At 44.8% G+C, this 22443-nt stretch overlaps 1 protein-coding gene across 2 annotated transcripts in view; it reads left to right on the top strand.

Moving 5' to 3' along the window:
• The window catches only part of TUT4 (terminal uridylyl transferase 4), a 192421-nt gene that overhangs the window by 2331 nt on the left and 167647 nt on the right, over positions 1 to 22443 (top strand). For both annotated transcript variants that reach the window (XM_030205458.1, XM_030205457.1), the window contains exon 3: positions 17340 to 17506. In XM_030205458.1, the coding sequence (XP_030061318.1) occupies positions 17340 to 17506 (167 nt within the window). The remainder of the gene's footprint in view (positions 1 to 17339; positions 17507 to 22443) is intronic.

Genomic DNA, 22443 nt, shown 5'->3' with positions numbered 1-22443 from the left:
TGGGAGGACAAATCAGAACAAACAATTCGCTATTATCTTATGTTGGGAAAGTCTCATACAGTCACTGGGGTAACTTTTAACACCAATTCAGGTGAGCCCCCGTTTAATGACGCTTATAATCATAGACTGACGCCCTCCTTCCGATATTTGAGATCTTATTTGATTGAGTTAAATCTGTAATCCTTCTTTTTTTATTGTTGTTATTTTTTGTTTTATAACTCTTACTAGTAAAAAAGGCCCGTTTCTGACACAAATGAAACGGGCGCTAGCAAGGTTTTCCTCAGAGTGTGTATGTTTGAGAGAGTGTATGTGAGAGTGACTGTGTGTGAGAGAGAGAGAGAGAGTGAATGTGTGAGTGTGTGTGTGAGAGAGAGAGTGAGTCTGGGTGCGAGTGTGTCTGTGAGAGAGAGAGTGTGTGTAAGTGCGTATGTGAGACACAGTGTGAGAGAGAGAGTGTGTTTCACACAGATACAGTGTGTGCGAGAGAGAGAGTGTGTGCGAGACACAGACTCTCTGTGAGACTGTATGAGACCAAGAGAGTGTGTGAGTGACTGTGTGACACAGAGAGTGAATGTGATACAGTGTGAGACATAGAGAGGCATATTTTCAAAGCACTTTGGGAGGCTAAGTTCCATAGGTTTCTATGGAACTTTGGGAGGCTAAGTGCTTTGAAAATATGCCTAAGAGTGTGTGAGAGAGAGTGTGTGTGTGTGTGACAGAGACCTCCCCCCCCCCTCTGGTGTCAGGCCCCCCCTCCCTCCCTCTCTCTGGTGTCAGGCCCCCCCTCTCTCTCTGGTGTCTGAGCGTTACTGTGCAGGACGCTGAGCTCTGGCTGTGCTTCAAGGAACTGACCAATCCTATTTAATAGAATGCACCTCCAACATTCTGAAGCCGAGAAACCTCGTGTGGTTGGTCACTTCTGCTTGTGACGAACCCGGAAGTACGTGATGTCAGTTTAGGAGATGGATACAGAGAGCAGGAATGCCTCAGCCATGCAGTCAGCTTCAGAATGTTGGAGGTGCGTTTTATTATATAGGATTACGCTTTGTTCCAACTCCGTAGTACTTCTAATTGAGATGTACTCCCTGGTGAGTCTGAATGTCTAGCGGCATCACTTATAACATAACTATGGTGGTATAAACACAGCCACCACAGTTATGTTATAAGTGATGCCGCTAGACATTCAGACTCACCAGGGAGTACATCTCAATTAGAAGTACTTCAGAGTTGGAACAAAGCGTAATAAGAGTTATAAAACAAAAAATAACAACAATAAAAAAAGAAGGATTACAGATTTAACTAAATCAAATAAGATCTCAAATATCGGAAGGAGGGCGTCAGTCTATGATTATAAGCGTCACTAAATGGGGGCTCACCTGAATTGGTGTTAAAAGTTACCCCAGTGACTGTATGAGACTTTCCCAACATAAGATAATAGCGAATTGTTTGTTCTGATTTGTCCTCCTGCTATTATTTCTACTAAGGAGTTATTGTAAGTTAGATGATATAGTAGATCACAACCAATATAGTATTTGATATTTCTAGGATAAGCAGCATAAAACGTATTGTACTGTTTTGGGATCTTGCCAGGTACTTGTGACCTGGATTGGCCTCTGTTGGAAACAGGATTCTGGCCCTGATGGAACTTCGGTCTGTCCCAGTATGGCAATGCTTTTGTTCTTAAGGTACCGCACTGACAAGAGAGCACATGCTAATTCATGCACTAACTGGATAGCCTATTATGGCGTGGGAAATGGACCTGAACTACGCATTGCAGTTAGCACACATTCACTTACCGTGTGCTAGCGATCATTGGTACAGATACGCTGATGCATGTTACTTACAATTACTGCACTGTAAAGACATTGCTGTGTGGTAACATAGTAACATAGTAGATGACGGCAGAAAAAGACCTGCATGGTCTATCTAGTCTGCCCAAGATAAACTCATTTCTTGAATTTGTACCTGTCTTTTTCAGGGCACAGACCGTATAAGTCTGCCCAGCAGTATTTCCCGCCTCCCAACCACCAGTCCCGTCTCTGGTACAGACTGTATAAGTCTGCCCTCCCCTATCCTAGCCTCCCAACCACCAACTCTTCCCCCCACCTGCTCCGCCACCCAATTTCAGCTAAGCTTCTGAGGATCCATTCCTGCTGCACAGGATTCCTTTATGCATATCCCACGCATGTTTGAATTCCGTTACCGTTTTCATCTCCACCACCTCCCGCGGCAGGGCATTCCAAGCATCCACCACCCTCTCCGTGAAAAAAATACTTCCTGACATCTTTTTTGAGTCTGCCCCCCTTCAATCTCATTTCATGTCCTCTCGTTCTACCGCCTTCCCATCTCCGGAAAAGATTTTTTTTGCGGATTAATACCATTTGAACGTCTGTATCATATCACCCCTGTTCCTCCTTTCCTCCAGGGTATACATGTTCAGGTCAGCAAGTCTTTGGTTATACGTCTTGGAACGCAAATCCCATACCATTCTCGTAGCTTTTCTTTGCACCGCTTCCATTTTTTTAACATCCTTCGCAAGGTACGGCCTCCAAAACTGAACACAATACTCTAGGCGGGGCCTCACCAACGACTTGTTCAGGGGCATCAACACTTCCTTTCTTCTGCTGATCACACCTCTCTCTATACAGCCTAGCAACCTTCTCGCTACGGCCACCGCCTTGTCACACTGTTTCGTCGCCTTCAGATCCTCGGATACTATCACCCCAAGATCCCTCTCCCCCTCAGTACCTATCAGACTCTCCCCGCCTAACACATATGTCTCTCGTGGGTTTCTACTCCCTAAATGCATCACTTTGCATTTCTTCGCATTGAATTTTCATTGCCAAACCTCAGACCAATCTTCTAGCTTCCTCAGATCCCTTTTCATGCTTTCCACTCCCTCCCGGGCGTCCACTCTGTTGCAAATCTTAGTATCATCCGCAAATAGGCAAACTTTACCTTCTAACCCTTCGGCAATGTCACTCACAAATATATTGAACAGAATCGGTAACTATAAGAATGTGCAAGGAGTGTCCCCAACTATGCACAGGTTTTGCACTTACCTTGTGGTAATTTGTGTAGTTACCCCATGGTTAAGTGCCCAACTTCAGTTTAGTAAAAGGGCCTCATAGTATTGTTTTCAAGCAGACAGAATTTGAATATTTCTTGTTTCTCCGAATGCCTCCGTTGTATGTACTTAGTAATTTTACAGGTCATTAGTTGCATTTGTGGATCAGTATGCATAAGAATCTCTTGTACAAAACAAACACAGTAGGAGTGGCGTCAAAAGAAATCCAAAACCTAACTACATATATCATAGGTACCCTGCCCCTCTTGGCCTCAAATATAAGACCATCTATGGTTCCTCTTTTCCTTACCTCAGCACTCAATTGTGGAACGGGTTGCCTCGAGAGGTTAAATTCACTTCTGATCACCCGACCTTCAAGAAGCGGCTCAAGACCTTCCTCTTTGGCAGTGCTTACGCTAAGAACCCTACAGGTGCCATACCCTTTTAGGCCACGACTCCTTCCGTGCTGATTTATCACCTCCCCTCCCTTCCTCCTTCGTTGTTTTCTCTCTCTCCTGTGACCTTGTCTACTGTACTTTGTACTATTGTTTGTTAATTGTTGTACGCCACATTGAGCCTGCCTATGGGTGGGAATACTGTGGGATATAAATGTCATAAATAAATAAATAAATAGGTGACCCACAATACTAGCAAGTAAGAACACTGCACGTTGACTTGAAATGAAGGAAAAAGCCTCAAGGAGCTCCTGACCAACAGGTCTAGAGAGCTACTGTCAATCAAAATGACCCATATATAATCAATATGATCTGTTCCTCATCATCCTTTTTGTGTCCTTCCATATTAATCTTTAAGGAAACGCAAAAACGTGCAAAAAAGTAATGTTGCAAAACGTGCACAGCTTCAAGTTTCAGAGTGATGTACTGTAATTATATATTTTATGTTCAACTCAGATCAGCGTTTCACAATAAATCCGCTTGAAGCTTGAAAGTGAAGTACTTAGCTTAGATACAGTCGTCTCTCTTTCAGTCACAATTCGTGTTACTGCAGTCACATATCTCGCTCTAAGCAACCCCAGACTGATGATGGCCAGCGTTTCGCTCCAACTGAATTAGGCTATGCTGTTTCACGGTCCAAGTAGCATGAGATAGACGGCGGTGCTGTGCTGAGACGCTATCTTCTATCTCATGCTACTTGGACCCTGAAGCAGCATAGCCTAATTCAGTTGGCGCGTGTCATGGGTTGTGGCCGTGCCCTTATGTTCAGACCCACTGTTTCTCTGTATCTAGCTCTGTGACCTCTCCAGTCTGCTTGATTTTCTATTGTTCTTCCTGTAAGCCAAGCCTCGCTTTGGTCTCCCTGCTTCTTTTCCTACTTGTGACATCATCAGCTTACTCCTTTATAAGGACCCAGGGAGCTTTCCTACGTTGCCTTTGCAAGAGGTCTCTTAATCTTGTGTTACCTGTTTAGATCATATCCATGCTTGGCTTTGTTCAAGTGTACAGCGCTGCGTACGTCTAGTAGCGCTATATAAATGATTAGTAGTAGTAGCTTTGTTCCTGAGTGTTTTACTTCTGAAGGTCTGTGCTGTGTTTCTCTGAGTCTTGTGTTTCAGTGCTTTCCTTTGTTTCTGTGAGTTTGCTTTTGAATCTTGTTTCCTGAAAGCCTGGCTGTAGAGCCAGCCACTCTCTGCCCTTGGTGTCTGTATCTGTTTGATTCTACCCTTGGCTCCTGCTTTTAGTCTGTTCCTGCTTTTGACTCTTCCTATAGTTAAGTTACGTGTTTAAGCCAAACTCTGTGTTTAGCCAAGCTCTGTTTCTGTATTCTCTGTTCTGTTTCCTGTGTGTGTGTTTCTTGTCTGTTTTTATTCTGAGTCTGTAGAAGCCAGCATCATACCTGATTACTTCACTACTATCCAGCTGTGAGTGCTGGTAAGCACATTGCTTCTTTGTTTGTTTGTCTTCTCTTAGTGTGCTTAATCCTTTGCCTGCCATGTTTGCTTCCTGACTCTTGAGCTCTGTTTCTGCCAAGTTCTATTCCTGTGTGTATTTGAGCCAGGTTCTGCTCCTGCTCTGTTTGAGCTAGTTCTGTCCCAGTTCCCTGCAAAGCCAAGTCCCTTTCAGTATCCTACTCCAGCCAAGCCAAGTCCCTTCTAGAATCCGGTTCCAGCCAAGCCCGTTCTAGAATCTGGTTCTAGCCAAGCCCGTTCTAGAATCTGGTTCCAGCCAAGCCCGTTCTAGAATCTGGTTCCAGCCAAGCCTGTTCCAGAATCTGGTTCCAGCCAAGCCTGTTCGAGAATCCTGTCCCTGCCTTGTTTATTGTCTTGCTTCTGTTATTCTTGATGCCTAGCTCCTACCCTGTCTTGCCTGTCTAGTTGTGCTTTGGGTTGTTTTCAGTCTAGTCCTGTCCGGATCCAGTCTTTGTCTTGCCCTTTTCTGGACCCAGTTTTAATCTACTTCCGTGTTTTGCCTTGTCTTTCATTTCTGGGTCCCAGTTTTAATCCAGTTTCGAGTCTTGCCTTGTCCTGTCTGGGTTCCAGTTCTGGCCCTTGCCTCGTCTGGGTCTGGTCCTTGTTTAGTCCATTGTGTTTAGTTACCTCTGTCCTGCCTGTGTTGAGTCTGTTAGTTTATCTTAGTCCAGTCTGTTCTGATTCCTGCCTGTGCCAGCCTAGGTGATTTGTCTGCCAAAGCTCTGGCTTTGGTGCAAGGGCTTACCATTCCTGACAGTTGTGACAAAGTAAAACGCTGGCCATCGTCGGTCTGGGGTTGCTTAGAGCGAGATATGTGACTGCAGTAACGTGAATTGTTGACTGCAAGAGAGATGACTGTATCTTAGCTAAGTACTTCACTTTCAAGCTTCAATCGGATTTATTGTGAAATGCTGATCTGAGTTTAACATAAAATGTATAATTACAGTACATCACTCTGAAACTTGAAGCTGTGCACATGTTTTGCAACATTACTGTTTGCACGTTTTTGTGTTTCCTTAAAGATGAATATGGAAGGACTCAAGAAGGTTTTTAGCCGATGATGAGGAACAGATCGCATTGACCATAAAGGTCATTTTGATCGACGGTAGCTATCTAGACCTGTTGGTCAGGAGCTCCTTGAGGCTTTTTCCCTTCATTTCAAGTCAACGTGCAGTGTTCTTACTTGCTAGTATTGTGGGTCACCCATGATATATGTAGTTAATGCTTAGCGCCAGGGCTGTGGAGTCGGAAGCAATTTTAGGTGGAGTGTAAGCCTGTAAAAATGTACTGACTCTGGGCCAGATGCACTAAACCATAACGACCCTTTAACGAAGGAAATTCCTAACTGTTGCATGCATTAAAGGCCTTTTTCCAATGAAGCAAGCAGCTAACAAAAACGGAATACAAAAGAGTAACTACCATTGTAATGTGGGCGACTCGGGATGCACTAACAATACCGACGATCACACCGAATCATTTACCGCGACATATTAAACGTATGGTCAGAGCAGCGTAAAGGCCTGAGCTGTCATCTCCCCGCTGCCCCCTGCACCATAAAAATCAAAGCTGGCATGTTTAAACAGAAAAGTGAGATAAAAAAAATAAAAACACCACAAACACTGGCTCCCCCGCTTTTCCCCTGCATAAAATATAAAAGCTTTACAAACATCAAAAAAGGATCGGGAGGGGGCAAAGGCGCTCATCAGGAGTGTCCTGTATGGACGGCCTTGCCCCTTGCCCCTCCCCCGAGATCGCCGCTGTTCCCCGCTTCCGCCCTTTACTAAATTAAAAACTGAAAATAAAAATCAAAACTTTTGCAGCGCCAGGTCCCCCTCCCTTCCTGTCTTGATCTTCTTCTTTTCCCAACCCTGCCCCGCCCCCTGAGTTCGTCGCCACCGTTCCCCCCCCCCTCCAATGGACCCCCACCCTCCGTTTTACCGGCCGTGCAGCGCCTCTCACCTGTGTGTGAAGGCGCTGCACGGGATGAAAACAACGGATCGTCGATCGCTTCTGCCTCCACTGACTTCTATCTCCTTCCTGTGCCCGCCCTCCTCTGACGTAAGTTTCCTACGTAGATAACTTACGTCAGAGGAGGGCGGGCACAGGAAGAAGAAGAGAGACGTCGGTGGAGGCAGAAGCGATCGACGATCCGTTGTTTTCATCCCGTGCAGCGCCTTCACACACAGGTGAGAGGCGCTGCACGGCCGGTAAGACGGAGGGGGGTCCGTTGGAGGAGGGGGGAAATGGCAGCGACAAACTCAGGGGCAAGGGGCGGAGGATGGCAAGGGGCGGGAGCAGTGTTGGGAAAAGAAGATCGAGACAGGAAGGGAGGGGGTCCCGGCGCTGCAAAAAGGTTTTCATTTTTATTTTAGTAAAGGGTGGAAGCTGGGTACAGCGGCGATCTCGGGGGGGGGGGGGGCAAGGCCGTCCATTCAGGACGCTTCTGACGAGCGCCTTTGCCCCATCATGATCCTTTTTGAGGTATATTTAGTTTTGTAGTGATGCAGGGGGGAGCGGGGAGCCACGTGTTTGTGGTGTTTTGTTGTTTTTTGTTGTTGTTGTTGTTCTGACGTTTGTGGCATGCGCAGAGCAGCCAGCATAACGCTTGGCTGCTCTGCGCATGATTTAGGGGCTGATTACCGACGGGGATTACAAATCTTTGATACATTGTACTTTTCAATACCGCACCGAACGTGCGACTTGTTTTTTTGGTGCATGCTTCGTTTTTTCAAATTCGTTAGGGAGTTTAACGTTTTTGAATTTTTTACGTTTGGTTGATGCATCTAGCCCTCTGACTTTAAAATAAAACTTATAACATTATAACTTATGGTAAATTTATCTTTTTATAATAGGAGTCGGGGGTCAAAGGTTTGGTGTACTGACTCCACAGCCCTGCTGAGCACACAAAATTGTGCCTGCAGTTTATAAAATAAGGGATGTTAACGTTCATAAATTAAGTGCTAATTGGTGTTAACCAGTAATTGGAGTTAATTGCTGCTAATTGGCAGTTATGCGAGTAATGGCCCTTAGTCGGTGTTCTGTAACCTTAGCCTGTAATTCCTTTAGCATGCAACTGCTAGGATGGTGTGGATGTGGATCAGGGGTGTGCCCATCACTTTGGTTATACAATCCTGTCAGTTACACACGAGTATTTACACCAGACTTTCACATGGAGTAAGTGCTTGCAAATAAAGTTAGGTGGTAAAACGCAGACTTACGCTAGTTTTTTTATAACAGTGGAGGAGTGGCCTAGTGGTTAGGGTGGTGGACTTTGGTCCTGAGGAACTGAGTTCGATTCCCACTTCAGGCACAGGCAGCTCCTTGTGACTCTGGGCAAGTCACTTAACCCTTCATTGCCCCATGTAAGCCGCATTGAGCCTGCCATGAGTGGGAAAGCGCGGGGTACAAATGTAACAAAAAAATAAAATAAATAACATAACAGTTTATTTTTATAGCCTGCAATGTCTCGCGGTTCAGTGCGGGTTACAAATAATAAATCTGAACAATCCAGAAATACAAAGTTATATGGATACAGAAGCTAACAATCACTTCCTATTAAAATTCTAAAACAAAACACAGTTACCTACGTAGTTACCAGTATAGAATTCGTGCTTAACACCCAGCATTTTACCACCTAACAACCTCTGTAGAATTACTCCCATGATGTATTTAATTTTCTTTCTTGTGTTGGCTAAGGTTGATTTATTTTCTCCACCAGTGCGGATAAAAGATTTCTATAACATTTTTGTGTGTTTTGAAGTATAATTTCATGCTAATAACTTTAAGAAACTGTTACATGTTAACATTTGACAGAGTTAATCATTTTGTCAATCATTTTATCTAGACCGGTAGTTCTCAATCAGTGTGTCCCCAAGAGACGGGAGATGTGTCCCTTGAAATACCCATAACTGGTTCCTGTTTTCTGCTTCTTGACTACCCTGCTGCCGTCTGTCCCAAGTAGAATGCCACAGGTCTGCTGTCCATATCGGAGGCGTAGCCAGACCTCAATTTTTTTTTTTTTGGGGGGGGGGGGGGCTGAGTCCAAACTGAGGGGGGCACACTTTGCCCCCCCATACCTGGGCTGGCGGGGCCCCTCCAGCAGAAGCCTTTCTGTAGCGATATTCTGCGCTTGCGCTTCCTGCCCTAGCGCAGATGCTCGGTTTGAGTGAAATTGATCATGTTTGCGAGGAGGGGGAAGCAGGGCAGGCAGCGTGGCGACACATGTCGCTGCAGGAAAGCTTCTACTGGTGGGGCTTGGGGACCCCTGCCAGCCAGTCCAGCAAATAGTTTGGGGCCCAAACTCAAATTGGGAGTTCCCAGGCCCCGTAGCTACACCACTGGTCCATATGTTCTGTTTGCTACATAGGTTTTGAGCATTTGCAGGGTTTTGTGTTACTTCACAGTATCTAGCAGTAGAGGAATTTTGTGTTGCTGTTACTGAAGTGACACCAGAATTTGAAGATGTATTTGTTTTGTATGATAAGCTGTATAGACTCAAGAATGGATAAAAGTTTCTTGATTTGACAATAATGTTGTATTTCCAACTATACAACCCATATGGAAATACTGCATGCAACTCATCAGTCCCAGATTTCTCATTGATAAAGTGAAGATCAAAACTTCTTTGTTTTATAAACTATTGTTAGAATTAAAATTCTGTTTAAGAATATTTTATATTTATATTTCTCTTTCATCATTTCTTTTTTTTTTATGTTTTTTATTTATTCATTTTTCATTTCAATACAAAATCATTTACAACATTGTTCAGTTTCATATTGAATTTGTTATAACCTATCAATCATAAACTTAAACATTCAAACTCTTTGTCTGCAATGAAGTATAGAAACCTCCTTCTCTTTTCCTCTCCCCCACCCCCTCCCCATCCCTATGTCTGTGTGTCTGAGTTATTAGTGACCTTATTATTGGACCACCATGTGTTATACAAGTCCCAAGTTTTATGGTATTGAGCAATATGGCCATTACGTAATGCAGTGAGTTTGGACATTAATTGAATGGATCTCAATTTTTCCATAACCACAGGTAGTTCAGGTAGTCTTAATTTTTTCCATGATGCAGCTAGGACCATTTTACCCGCTACAAACACCTGGGTGGCAAACCGATGGATATGGTTTTTAGTTCCTGGCGGCTTAAAGTGTAGCAGGCAGGTATCTAGTTTCATGGGGTATTCTGTTTCTGTCACTTTATGTACCAGGTCCATTATGCTTTCCCAATACCTTTGTGCATATTTACATGTCCACCATATGTGATGCATATCTCCCACCTCCCCACATTGTCGCCAGCAAAGATCTGAGCCCGATTTAAACATACTGACCAGGCGGCTAGGGGTGTAGTACCAATTATACAAAATTTTGTGTCCGTTCTCTATCATTGCACTGGATATTGATACTTTTAATAGGGATCTAAAAGCTTGTGCCCACTGTTTGGGTTCATATGTAACCCCCATTGCCTTTTCCCATTTTTCTGTATACTGTTCCACCGGTTGGGAGTGGGCCAATAAAGCTCTATATATTCTTGATATACTACCCCTGTCTCCTCCTCCCATTAACCCTTTTTCCAGCATTGTTTCAGCCAAACTAAGCTCTTCCCTTGCTTTACGGTGAATAAAATCTCGCACTTGGTAGTATTGGAAGGCCTGAAGAGGTGAGAGCCCATGTTCTTGACTTAACTCTCGGAAGGTAAGTACGTGCCCCTCATCACACATTTGCCCTAGTTCCCGTAGACCCATAGTTTCCCATTCCTCATATGTCGTGTCTAGTGCACCTGGCCCAAATTGAGGGGTATATCTAAGGAATGCATGTTTAAAGTATATTCTCCCTGGGAAAAACTTCTCCCTAACCTTATACCAAGTGTTTAGTGGCCATTGAATCAAAGGTGGACTGTTCTTATTAATTCTCTTAGTTGTCGCTTCGGCAGCCATGGTATTGCCCCAAGTGGGGACGGATCCAGCCAACTCTGTTCTATACGGGCCCATATCTTCCCATTCCCCTGTAGCCAGATTGCTAATATTCGCAAGTGTGCTGCATTGTAATATTCCCGAAATGCAGGGACCCCCATGCCCCCCTTGTCTCTCAATTGACACAGCGTCTCCCGCTGCACCCGGGGTGGTCTTTTTCTCCAGATAAATGAAAATACTTTTCTCTGCAAGCCTCGGAAGAAATCATCTGGTATGTCAATTGGTAGGGCCATGAATAAATATAGGAGTTTCGGGAGAACAATCATTTTGATAGCATTGATCCTTCCCATCCATGATAATGTTAAGCCCTCCCATCTCTCCAACTCCCGAAATAGGTCTTGTGCCTTCGTTGGAAAGTTGCTTTTAAAGACTTCCTCCAGACTGCGAGGTATGTTGACCCCTAAATATCTTATGTATTTACAGGCCCATTTATATGGGAACTGGAGCTTCAACTGATCTATTTGACTATCTGACATATTTATGCCCAGTGCCTCTGATTTGTCAAAATTTATTTTAAAACCCGAGACGGCCCCATATGCCTGTATTTCTTCTCCTATTTTTGGAAAAGCTGAGAGGGGGTCTTTTAAAATAAGCAGAATGTCATCTGCGAAAAGGAGTATTTTAGTTTCAATCCCTCCCCCTCTCATACCCCGGATTTCAGGGTTTGATCTAATTTTAGCTGCCAAGGGCTCCATCACCAAAGCAAATAGCAGTGGCGATAGTGCACAGCCCTGCCTCGTACCTCTATGTAATGAGAAGGGGGAGGATACGACCCCATTGACTCGCACCGCTGCCCTCGGGGTTTTGTATACTGAGTGTAACCACTCTGCAAATCTCCCCCCAATACCTGCCTTCTTTAAAACTTCGAACAAAAATGGCCAGCTGACCCGGTCAAAGGCCTTTTCAGCGTCTAAAGATAATATACACATGGGGGTGTTAGTAATCTGTGCCCCTTGGATAACCTGTAAAGTTCTTCTTATGTTATCAAAAGTTTGACAATTCTGCACGAATCCTGCTTGATCCTCATGAGTTAGCAGGGGGAGATACGTCTGTAATCTAGTGGCCAAAATTTTTGTAAATAATTTATAATCTACCCCCAATAGTGAGATAGGTCTATAAGAGCTGCATATGAGAGGATCCTTGCCTGGTTTGGGCAACACTGTTATTGTTGCCACATTCCAGGTCGGCGGTAGGCCTGTGCTCTCATCTATAAAGTTGAATACTTTCACTAGGAGGGGAGACAGTATTTTCCTAAAGGTCTTATAAAACTTATTAGTGAATCCGTCTGGTCCCGGAGCTTTATTAAGAGATAGTCCCTTGATTGTCTGTTCCACTTCCTCGGCTGTGATGGGGCTACCTAATGTTTGTTCAGCACCTTCTGGTAGTACTGGGAGCTCAATCCCTGCTAAAAATTTGGCTGACTCCTCTGGGTTCTGTTCTGTTTCTGATGTGTAAAGTTTCTTATAAAAGTCCCGAAAGGCAGACTCCATAAACTCATAATCAGAGTGCACTATCCCACCTTCGTCTCGTAACCCTCCTATCATATTTCTGCTGGCATGCTGTGTTAATTTATGGGCTAATAATCTACTTGGTTTATTGCCAAATTCAAAATATGACTGTCGTACCCTTTGTAGTTTTTCAGAGATATCTGCTAATTCAAGATCGTGCAATTGCGATCGTAACTCGTGAGCTTGAGTTGTAAGAGTTGTAAGGTCTGAGCCCTCCCCCCGTTGTAGGAGTGCCTCTGTCTTAGCCAATTGGTGACGAATGTCATTCTCCTTAGCACATCGAATTTTCCATACCCGTGATTTGAGAGCTATTAAGTGGCCCCTTATTACTGCTTTAAGGCCTTCCCACAAAACTATTGGAGAAACTTCTCCATTATCATTGAAGCTAATATAGTCTTTAATGGACTGTTCCACTTGGGACAGGTTGCTTGGATCAGCTAATAACGCATCGTCGAGACGCCAGGGGGGTCTCGGTCTTTTGGGTCCCAGTCCACGGAGTTGTAATGTCACCGGGGAATGATCAGACCTCTTTCATCATTTCTAACAATGTTGTGGTCGCAGCAGCTTGTGGAGCCAGATTCCCAGACCACTTCCACCGCCTTGGAGGCAGGTTTGTCTTATGTGGCTGACGCCTTGTATGATCTGCTTTGAGCCTCCGCCAAATAAATGGCATTGGCATGTCGGCGAGGCGCTGGCTTTGGTTGAGGAATTATGATGCAGATTCCAAATCTCACCTGGCTAGACTCCCTTTTAGGGGCAAGTTAGTCTTTGGAGATTACCTGGAGAAGCAGGTTAAGGATTTATGCGATTCTAAAGTCCAGCACTTGCCAGAGGATAGACCTAAGATGCAGAGGCTAAGCGGTACAGGCCTGGAAAGGGTCCGGCAGCGCAGAACGTTTTCCACAGAGCCAGCCTTCCTTTTGAAGCTCCAAGAAATCGGGGCCTGCTGGCGCCAGGCCCTCCTCCTCCTCCCTTGCCTTACAATGATGGGTTGCGGGCTCACTCCTCTGGTTCCATCGGGGGAAGGCTTTCCCTTTTCTTTGAGGAGTGGACCAGAATCACCTCAATCAGTGGGTCCTCGATGTTGTGCGGTAAAAGGATAAACTTGAATTCTGCCGCCCCATTTCAGATACCTTCTTGGTATCTCTATGCGGGGCACTGACCAAGCGGCAGGCGGTCCTAAGGAGTCCACCCTTCAGATGTTGGTAGCTCTGGATGCCACTGAGCCAGTACCCCGGTCGGAACGGAGCACTGGCAGGTAACATAGTAAGTGACGGCAGATAAGGACCTGAATGTTTCACCCGGTCTGCCAAACAGTCACATATCAGTTCAAGATTTAAATCAACAATGAATGTGATATATACATGATCATGGTCTTTCTTTGGTGTTTCTGGGAAATCGACTATGACAGTCTGCCCGGCTCTGTCCTTATGTTCTAACTACTGTATTCCATCTACTTTTTGGTCCCCAAAAGGGAGGGGGGCTCCTCCCTTCCAGTTCTGGATGTCAAAGGGGTCAGCAGAACGCTTGAAATTCAGCAGTTCCGCATGGAGACACAGGTTTGTCATCGCTTCAGTGCAGCCAGGCGAGTTTCTGATGTCCCTGGATCTCCAGGAGGCTTAATTTCATATTCCCATCTGGCGCCCACACTGGAGATTTCTTCGCTTTGCGGTACTTGGGCACCACTTTAGTTCAAGGCAATTCCCTTCGGACTGGCTGTGGCACCCAGGATCTTTTCCAAGGTTATGGTGATTGTGGCTGCTCATTAGCAGAAGCAGGGGGTACAGGTCCATCCCTATCTGGACGACTGGCTCATGTGGGCTTCTTCCTGGCAGGACAGAAATGAGGCATCCTCCAGGGTGTTTTCCCTTCTGTCCTCGCTGGGTTGGGTGGTCAATCTTGACGAGTCACTTGACGACTCAGTCTTTGGAGTACTTGGAGGTCTGTGTCGAAATTCGGGCATCTCAGGTGTTTCTGCCTCCACCTCGCCAACTGAAGATTTGTCTTCAAATAGAGGGTTTGTGGGTTTGTTGTCTCTCCGGAGCCCCAGGGCCTGGGACTACGTTCAGGTGTTGGGGTCCATGGCGTTTATACTGCAAGTGATGGTGAGGGCTTGTTTTTATAGGAGGGCACTTCAGTTGTCACTCCTGAGCCATTGGCCTCCAGTCTTGGAAGATTACAAGTCTCGGATTCTCTGGTTACTCCAGGCTTGGGCAAGCATGGTGTGGTGGTTGTCGCCTTGGAATCTCCAAGCGGGTCTTCTGCTTGCCTCGCAGTCCTGTGTGTGATAACACTGGATGGGGGGCTCATTGTCTCCATCACATGGCACAGGGTAAGAGGTTTCTAGAGGAGGGCTTTTGGTCAATCAGCCGGCTGGAGCTCAGGGCCATCAGGTATGGTCTCAGTTTTGCATGCTCATCCGGGGGCAGCCTGTGCAGATCTTCTTGGTCAACATGACTGCGGTAGCTTATGTCAGTTAGCAGGGGGAGACCAGGTGTGCCCCACTGGCTTGGGAGGCTCACATTTCCTGTTGTTGGCCACTCATATCGCGGGGATGCTCAGTACAGAGACCGATTATCGTAGTAGTCTCCCTCAACCCAAGAGAGTGGCAGCTGGCACGAGAGTCTTTTGACCTGATTAAGCACGGGCTTCCCCCACTGGCCCATTATCTGATGGCTTCTTAGTCCTTTGCACAGCTAGAGCCTCCTTCAGTCGTAGGAGGGAGATGGATTAGCAAGGGATTGGTGCCCTTGTCCAGCTGTGGCCAGTAGAGGGCCTCCTGTATTTCTTTTCTCCCTGGCAGATGGTAGGCAGGGTTCTGCGATGGATTACGGCACACATGGGTCCTGGCCAGATCCAAAGGTCTGTATTCTATCCTCATCCTTCTTAAACTATCTGCTGCTTTTGACACTGTTGATCACAGACTACTCCTTGATACACTGTCCTCACTTGGATTTCAGGGCTCTGTTCTTTCCTGGTTTTCTTCTTATCTCTCCCATTGTACTTTTAGTGTATACTCTGGTGGATCCTCCTCCACTTCTATCTCACTGTCAGTTGGTGTACCTCAGGGATCTGTCTTGGGACCTCTTCTTTTCTCCATCTATACTTCTTCCCTTGGTACTCTGATCTCATCCCATGGTTTTTCAGTATCTTCTTTACACTGATGACTCCCAGATCTACCTCTCCACACCAGAAATCTTAGCAGGAATCCAGGCCAAAGTATCAGCCTACCTGGATGTCTCAGCGCCATCTGAAACTAAACATGACCAAGACTGAGCTTCTTATCTTTTCCCCTAAACCAACCTTTCCTCTTCCCCCATTCTCTGTTTCTGTGGATAACACCCTCATCTTCCCTGTCTCATCAGCTCGTAACCTTGGGGTCATCTTCGACTCCTCTCTCACCTTCTCTGAACATATTCAGCAGACTGCTAAAACCTGTAATTTCTTTCTCTATAATATTAGTTTTCCTTTCTGAGCACACTACCACAACCTCTCGCTTAGAATATTGCAACTTGCTTCTCACAGGTCTCCCACTTAGCCATCTCTCTCCTCTTCAGTCTGTTCAAAAATTCTGCTGCACGACTAATATTCCACCAGTGTCGCTATGCTCTATTAGCCCTCTCCTCAAGTCACTTCACTGGCTCCCTATCCGTTTCCGCATACATTTCAAACTCCTCTTATTGACTTATTAGTGCATTCACTCTGCAGCTCCTTAGTACCTCTCCACTCTCATCTCTCCCTACACTCCTCCCCGGAAACTCTGTTCACTGGGTAAATCTCTCTTATCTGCACCCTTCTCCTCCACCGCTAACTCCAGACTCCGTTCCTTTTATCTTGGTGCACCATATACCTGGAATAGACTTCCTGAGCTGGTACGTCAAGCTCCATCTCTGGTCGTCTTCAAATCTAAGCTAAAAGCCCACCTTTTTGATGCTGCTTTTAACTCTTAACCCTTACTCACTTGTTCAGTACCCTTATTTCATCATCCCCACCGTAGTAATTCTCCCTTATCTCTTATTTGTCCTGTTTGTCTGTCCTAATTAGATTGTAAGCTCTGTCGAGCAGGGACTGTCTCTTCATGTTCACATGTACAGCGCTGTGTACGTCTAGTAGCGCTATACTGCTACTACTACTATTCAACATTTCTAAAGCGCTACCAGACGATCATCTTCAGGTGGACTTCCCACTGCCCCTTCCACTTAGGAGGGAACTTCTTCATCAAGGCCTGATCCTCATGGAGGATCCCTCCCCCCTATGGTCTTGCGGCCTGGCCTGGCTGTTGAAAGGTTGTGACTGAGGAGGAAAGGTTATTCTGCGGAAGTCAGTTTGACATTTCTTTGTGGTTCAGTGGTGTCCCTTTGGTCTTTTTCCTTCTATGCAATGTGTAAGACAGGTCGCGCTGTGCTCTAGAAGCACTCCTTAAGAACATTTTATTCAGTTGGAGAGAGAGAAAACCACAAAAAAGATTTTAAGTGTTTCATGCTGAGTTCCACCTATTTCTTGGATGTATTTAAGGGTTTGAGTTGAAAATCTAGTTATTATTTATGGGGGAAAGACAATGTGCCTATCGGATACAGCACAAAACGGGGAACAGGAACCCACTCCATAGAACAGAAAATGCAGATAAAGACTGTAAGACCTATTTAGCTTAAACAGATTTCACCTGTGATTGTACAGAAAACACTGAAAATGTAACATATTTTTTTAATAGAAAAAGTTGTTCATTTTACATGAATCTATTCATCTCTGGGTTGCTACAGCCTGTTTACATTTGCAGTCTCATGTCCTTGCCTCCCACTCCCTTTCACAATCGGTGAGGTTGCTCTTTGACTGACCTACATAATTTTTATTTTCTATATGCAGCTAAAATGAAGAAATCCGGATCAAGTAGCAGCATATCCAATTCAGAGACTGATAATTTAGCAAATGAGTGCAAGACTGACGAATCCGTTGTGATGGCAGAACAACAACTGGGCCTCAAACAGGCTGAGGAGCGACTGGAAAGAGATTATATTTTCCGAATAGAAAAGGTAATACAGCTTTGCCAAGCACTCTAAATATAAATTAAAGTGTGTAGTTTGGAAAGCAATTGCTGTCTTTAGCTTCACGCCGAAAATAATGTATTAATGGCAGGAATTAAACCAGTGGTTCTCAACCCAGTCATTGGGACACACCTAGCCAGTCAGATTTTCAGGATACCCAAAATGAATATGGGTGAGAGAATTTACGTACAGTGGGACATTGCATGCAGAATTATCTCGTGCATACTCGTTGTAAATATACAACAGGGTTAACCAATATGCTGAACAGCAATACCTTCAATACATTTATTTATTTTTTTATTTGTTACATTTGTATCCCACATTTTCCCACACATTTGCAGGCTCAATGTGGCTTACATAATACCGTGAAGGCATTCGCCAAGTGCGGTATGGGAATAGTATGTGGAGGAGTGGCCTAGAGGTTAGGGTGGTGGACTTTGGTCCTGAGGAACTGAGTTCGATTCCCACTTGTGCAGGACGTCAGACTCTCAGAAGCAGAAGCCTGCGCGGCCACATTGGTGATCTGCAAGGGCTGACTTCTACATGGAATGTTGCTAGTGGAATAGCAACATTCCATGTAGAATCTCAAACAGTAGCAACAGTGGAGGAGTGGCCTAGTGGTTAGGGTGGTGGACTTTGGTCCTGAGGAACTGAGTTCGATTCCCACTTCAGGCACGGGCAGCTCCTTGTGGCTCTGGGCAAGTCACTTAACCCTCCATTGCCCCATGTAAGCCGCATTGAGCCTGACATGAGTGGGAAAGCGTGGGGTACAAATGTAACAAAAATAAAATAGATACTATTGGAGATTCTACATGGAATGTTGCTATTCCACTAGCAACATTCCATGTAGAATGCTGCGCAGGATTCAGTTTCTGTGAGTCTGACGTCAGACTCACAGAAGCAGAAGCCTGCGCGGCCACATTGGTGATCTGCAAGGGCCGACTTCTACATGGAATGTTGCAAGTGGAATAGCAACATTCCATGTAGAATCTCAAATAGTAGCAACAGTGGAGGAGTGGCCTAGTGGTTAGGGTGGTGGACTTTGGTCCTGAGGAACTGAGTTCGATTCCCACTCAGGCACAGGCAGCTCCTTGTGACTGTGGGCAAGTCACTTAACCCTTCATTGCCCCATGTAAGCCGCATTGAGCCTGCCATGAGTGGGAAAGTGCGGGGTACAAATGTAATAAAAATAAAATAAATAGTACAAAATGTTATAGTGGGATAGGGAAAGATAAGATTCAATCAAGTTGGGTTTGAGGTAAAAGGGTTTGTCAATACGATCTTTGATAGTGAAGTGTTGCAGAAGTGTTGCAGGGTTGAGTCACCTAAGTTGGGTCATTCGGATATGCCTTTCCGAATAGGTGAGTCTTTTAATAATTTTCTGAATTTTAGGTGATCATAAGTTGTTTTCACCACTTGTGGCAGTGCGTTCCACAGGCGCATGCTTATGTAAGAGAAGTTGGGCGCATGGGTTGTCTTGTATTTTAGTCTGTTGACAAAAAGATGCAAAAATATCCTAATTTAAATAAAAGTTAATATCAATTCTTTATTTAACATTAGTACACACTTAATGGTAAAATGACCCTTCCAAAATCTAGTTCAAAAACACCCGTGAAATTGTCTGCTTTTGACTATAATACACATATTATATCTTACCTGTTTTATTTTGTGTTATGTAAATAATTCTACTGACCTAGCTACCTAATTTCTTACACAGTAATATGTTAAATTAGACCATACCTCTTACTTTGTTTATGATTATACCTTTTGCAACATAGTCTAAGCCACATTGAGCCTTCAAATAGGTGGGAAAATGTGGGGTACAAATGCAGCAAATAAATAAAATAGAGCAGCTTTTTTAACACACTGTTCTTATCACATGTTGTTCAATTCATCTGCCTTGTCAGTCCATATCCAGGAGTGAAAATATCCCTCTCAAACACCATACAAACCACCAGATCAAACCATTAGTCAGAGGGTTGGTAAGCTGCTAGCACTTGGTCGTCTTATGTAAACCCACTAGGGCAGTTCTTAATTCTTAATATACAAAGAAGTTACTCTCTTAGACTAAGATAAAAACAGTCTGGCCGCTACATGCACAGTCTGTAATCTCTTCCTTAATGAGACCATGCAACCTACATATAACACATTGCAATAATAAATTTGTGATAGAATTATTATTACTAAAACAGTAATGTATCTGCCTTAACGTTTTGAGTACATTAAAAACCTTTTTTAACTACAATCTGGCAATGTTTTTCCAGTGACAGATGCTTATCAATCCAAGATCCTTAATACTTTCAATTCTGTTTCAACCTTCAAATGGACACCATTGGGGCACAGCTGTATGCTTGATACGTCAATGTTAGGTGCTGTGACTATCAAAATGTTGGTTTTGTCATGATTTAACTTCAGGTGTAAACTAGTTGCCCATCTTTCAACCCAAGTGAGATCATGAGTGATCAGCATATTAACATCTTCCTTATCCTTGAAGAAAGGGAATTACACTGTGATATCATCAGCATAAGAGAAGCAGTTAATGCCCCCTTTTTTGTTAAGGAGGACATCAAGGCGTTAATATTGGGGAAAGGAGGGAGAATCCCTGAGATACCCCAGTATTCACTACCACTCATCTGACAAAATCCCTTACAGCTTCACACTGTAGGATCTTTAACTCAGGAAACCTCTCATCCAGTCCAAAACCCTACCCTCAATACCAAAAGAACAGAACCTAAAATTTCCAGCAACACCTGATGAACCACTACATGAAATGCACTGGAAAGATCAAATGGCGTTATCACAATTTGCTGTCCATAACTCATAATTTTCTAAATTCACTAATCAGGGTACCTAATACTGTCTCTGTGCTATAACTTTTTCTAAATCCTGATTGATTTTGATGTAACAAGGTATACTGTTCTAAATAATTTGTAAGTTGAATTGCTACTATACCCTCTAAAACTGTAACATGCAAAGGTATAGAGGCCACTGGCCTTTAGTTAGTAACATCTCCCAAATCACTCTTCTGATTTTTTGGGGGATGGAGGTCTATCTCTGATTCTCCATCCTTATCTGATGTGGCCCCGGTCTATTCAGAGGAGCCATCATTGAAGGAGCTGTTAGAGGAAGGAGAACTCCACTCCTGAGAAGGGGAATGACCCAAAAGTACTGAGGTTGTTTCATAAGAGGAGTTCAATATTCTTATTGTTGAAGAGCCTTCTGCTTTGGCATCAGGAGTTCCATCTTCTTCGATCATGAGTGGACTTAGAAGTCCTTCTAAGGCCTTCCTGATGCATCCAGACATTCAAGACTTGATTACAGGAGAATGGGTCTCGCCAGATGCGGGGCTGAGAATGAGAAGAGCCATGGTTTGCCTCTACACATTGGTTCCGGAGGAGAAAGATAAATTGCAGCTTCTCAGGGTGGACTCCTTTGTTATAGTGGTGATTAACAAGACCACCTTGCTAGTGGAAGGGGGTATCCCTATAAGACCTACAGGATAGGAAGTGAAAGGCTTGCTGAAACAAGCCTTTGAAGTGGCCTCTTTGGGGTTTCAAGCAACAATGTGCAGCTTGTTCGTGGCAAGTGGCTATTTGGAGAAGATCTCAGTAACTTGGTGGAAGAACTGGGGGAAACTTAAACCACAGTGGTTGCCAGAGGGTAAGCCAAAAGTCTTTGGTCGTCTGTCTTCAAGGGGCTCTCAATCTTAGTTTTAAGATAGCAGACACTACCAGCCTGGTCGATGGCAATATGCCAGTCTTCCTTTTATGTAAATAGGAAAATCCTCCTCTCAGTCAGCTAGAGCACTCGATGCCTCCTGAGTTTTGCAGTGATGTGAGGCTAGTTCACTCTTCTTTCTGTGGGGGGACACATCTTCCAGAGTTTCAGGAGGTGTGGGCCCAAATCACGTCAGACCAGTGGGTTCTGGATAGTCTTACAGAAGGTTACAAGTTGGAGTTCTCCCACCCGGTTGCTCCTCTCTTCTGAAGTCTCTTTGTCGAAAGGGAACCAAGGTGGTTGAGGTTCAGGTCACCATAGATTCCTTGCTGGTGCTCCAGGCCATCATTCCAATTCCCCAGGCCGAACAGGTACAAGGTAGATATTCCATCTACTTCATTGTCCCAAAGAAGGAAGACACCTTTCATCCGATCTTAAGGTCTACACCGCTGCTTCGGAGTGTCCTGCTTTCACATGGAAACATTAAATGCAGTCATAGTCTTGGTTCGTGGAGAATGTCGTACTGCCCTCTATCTCAGGGAGGCGTACTTGCATGTACCCATGTGGCTTTTGCATCAGAGATTTCTATGTTTTGCCCTGCTGGCCGTCACTTCCAGTTAAGGACTTTGCCCTTCAGTCTTGCCACAGCACCAAGAACGTTTACCAAGGTTATGGTTGGTGGTGAAGGCGGCCTTCCTTTGGCGCCAGGGAATCAGAGTGCACCTGTATTTCGACAACTGACTCATTCGTGTGTTGTCCTGTTTAGACAGCATGGCTGCCACGGATAAAGTTGTCTGTCTCCTGCAGTCATTGGGTTGGGTGATCAGTTTTGAGATAAGCAGACTAACCCAATCGCAGACTCTGGAGTATCTGGGCATTCTAGTTGACACAGCAAGGGAGAGGACCTTCCTCACGGAATGCAGGAGCTTGAAGATTTGTCCAACAGATTTGTCTTCTCAGTCAATGCAGGCCTATGGTTTGGGACTAGGTCCAGGTTCTGGGTTCAGCGACAGTGGCTGGTTGTCAGACAGAGTATGTGGTAGTGGATGTCGCCTAGGATTTTAACCAAGTTTCCTTTCCGATTTAAGACAATGGGAGATGGTGATGACGGACACCAGCAAGTCGAGTTGGGAGCTCATTACAAGTTCCATCTGGTACAGGGCACCTGGATGGAGCAGGAGTCTTGGTGGTCGATAAATCGCTTGGAG

Source organism: Microcaecilia unicolor, chromosome 6 (genome assembly GCF_901765095.1).
Source record: "Microcaecilia unicolor chromosome 6, aMicUni1.1, whole genome shotgun sequence".
Lineage (NCBI taxonomy): Eukaryota > Metazoa > Chordata > Amphibia > Gymnophiona > Siphonopidae > Microcaecilia > Microcaecilia unicolor.
The sequence above is the reverse complement of the archived record's forward strand: the minus strand, read 5'-3'. Positions and strand labels throughout refer to the sequence as shown.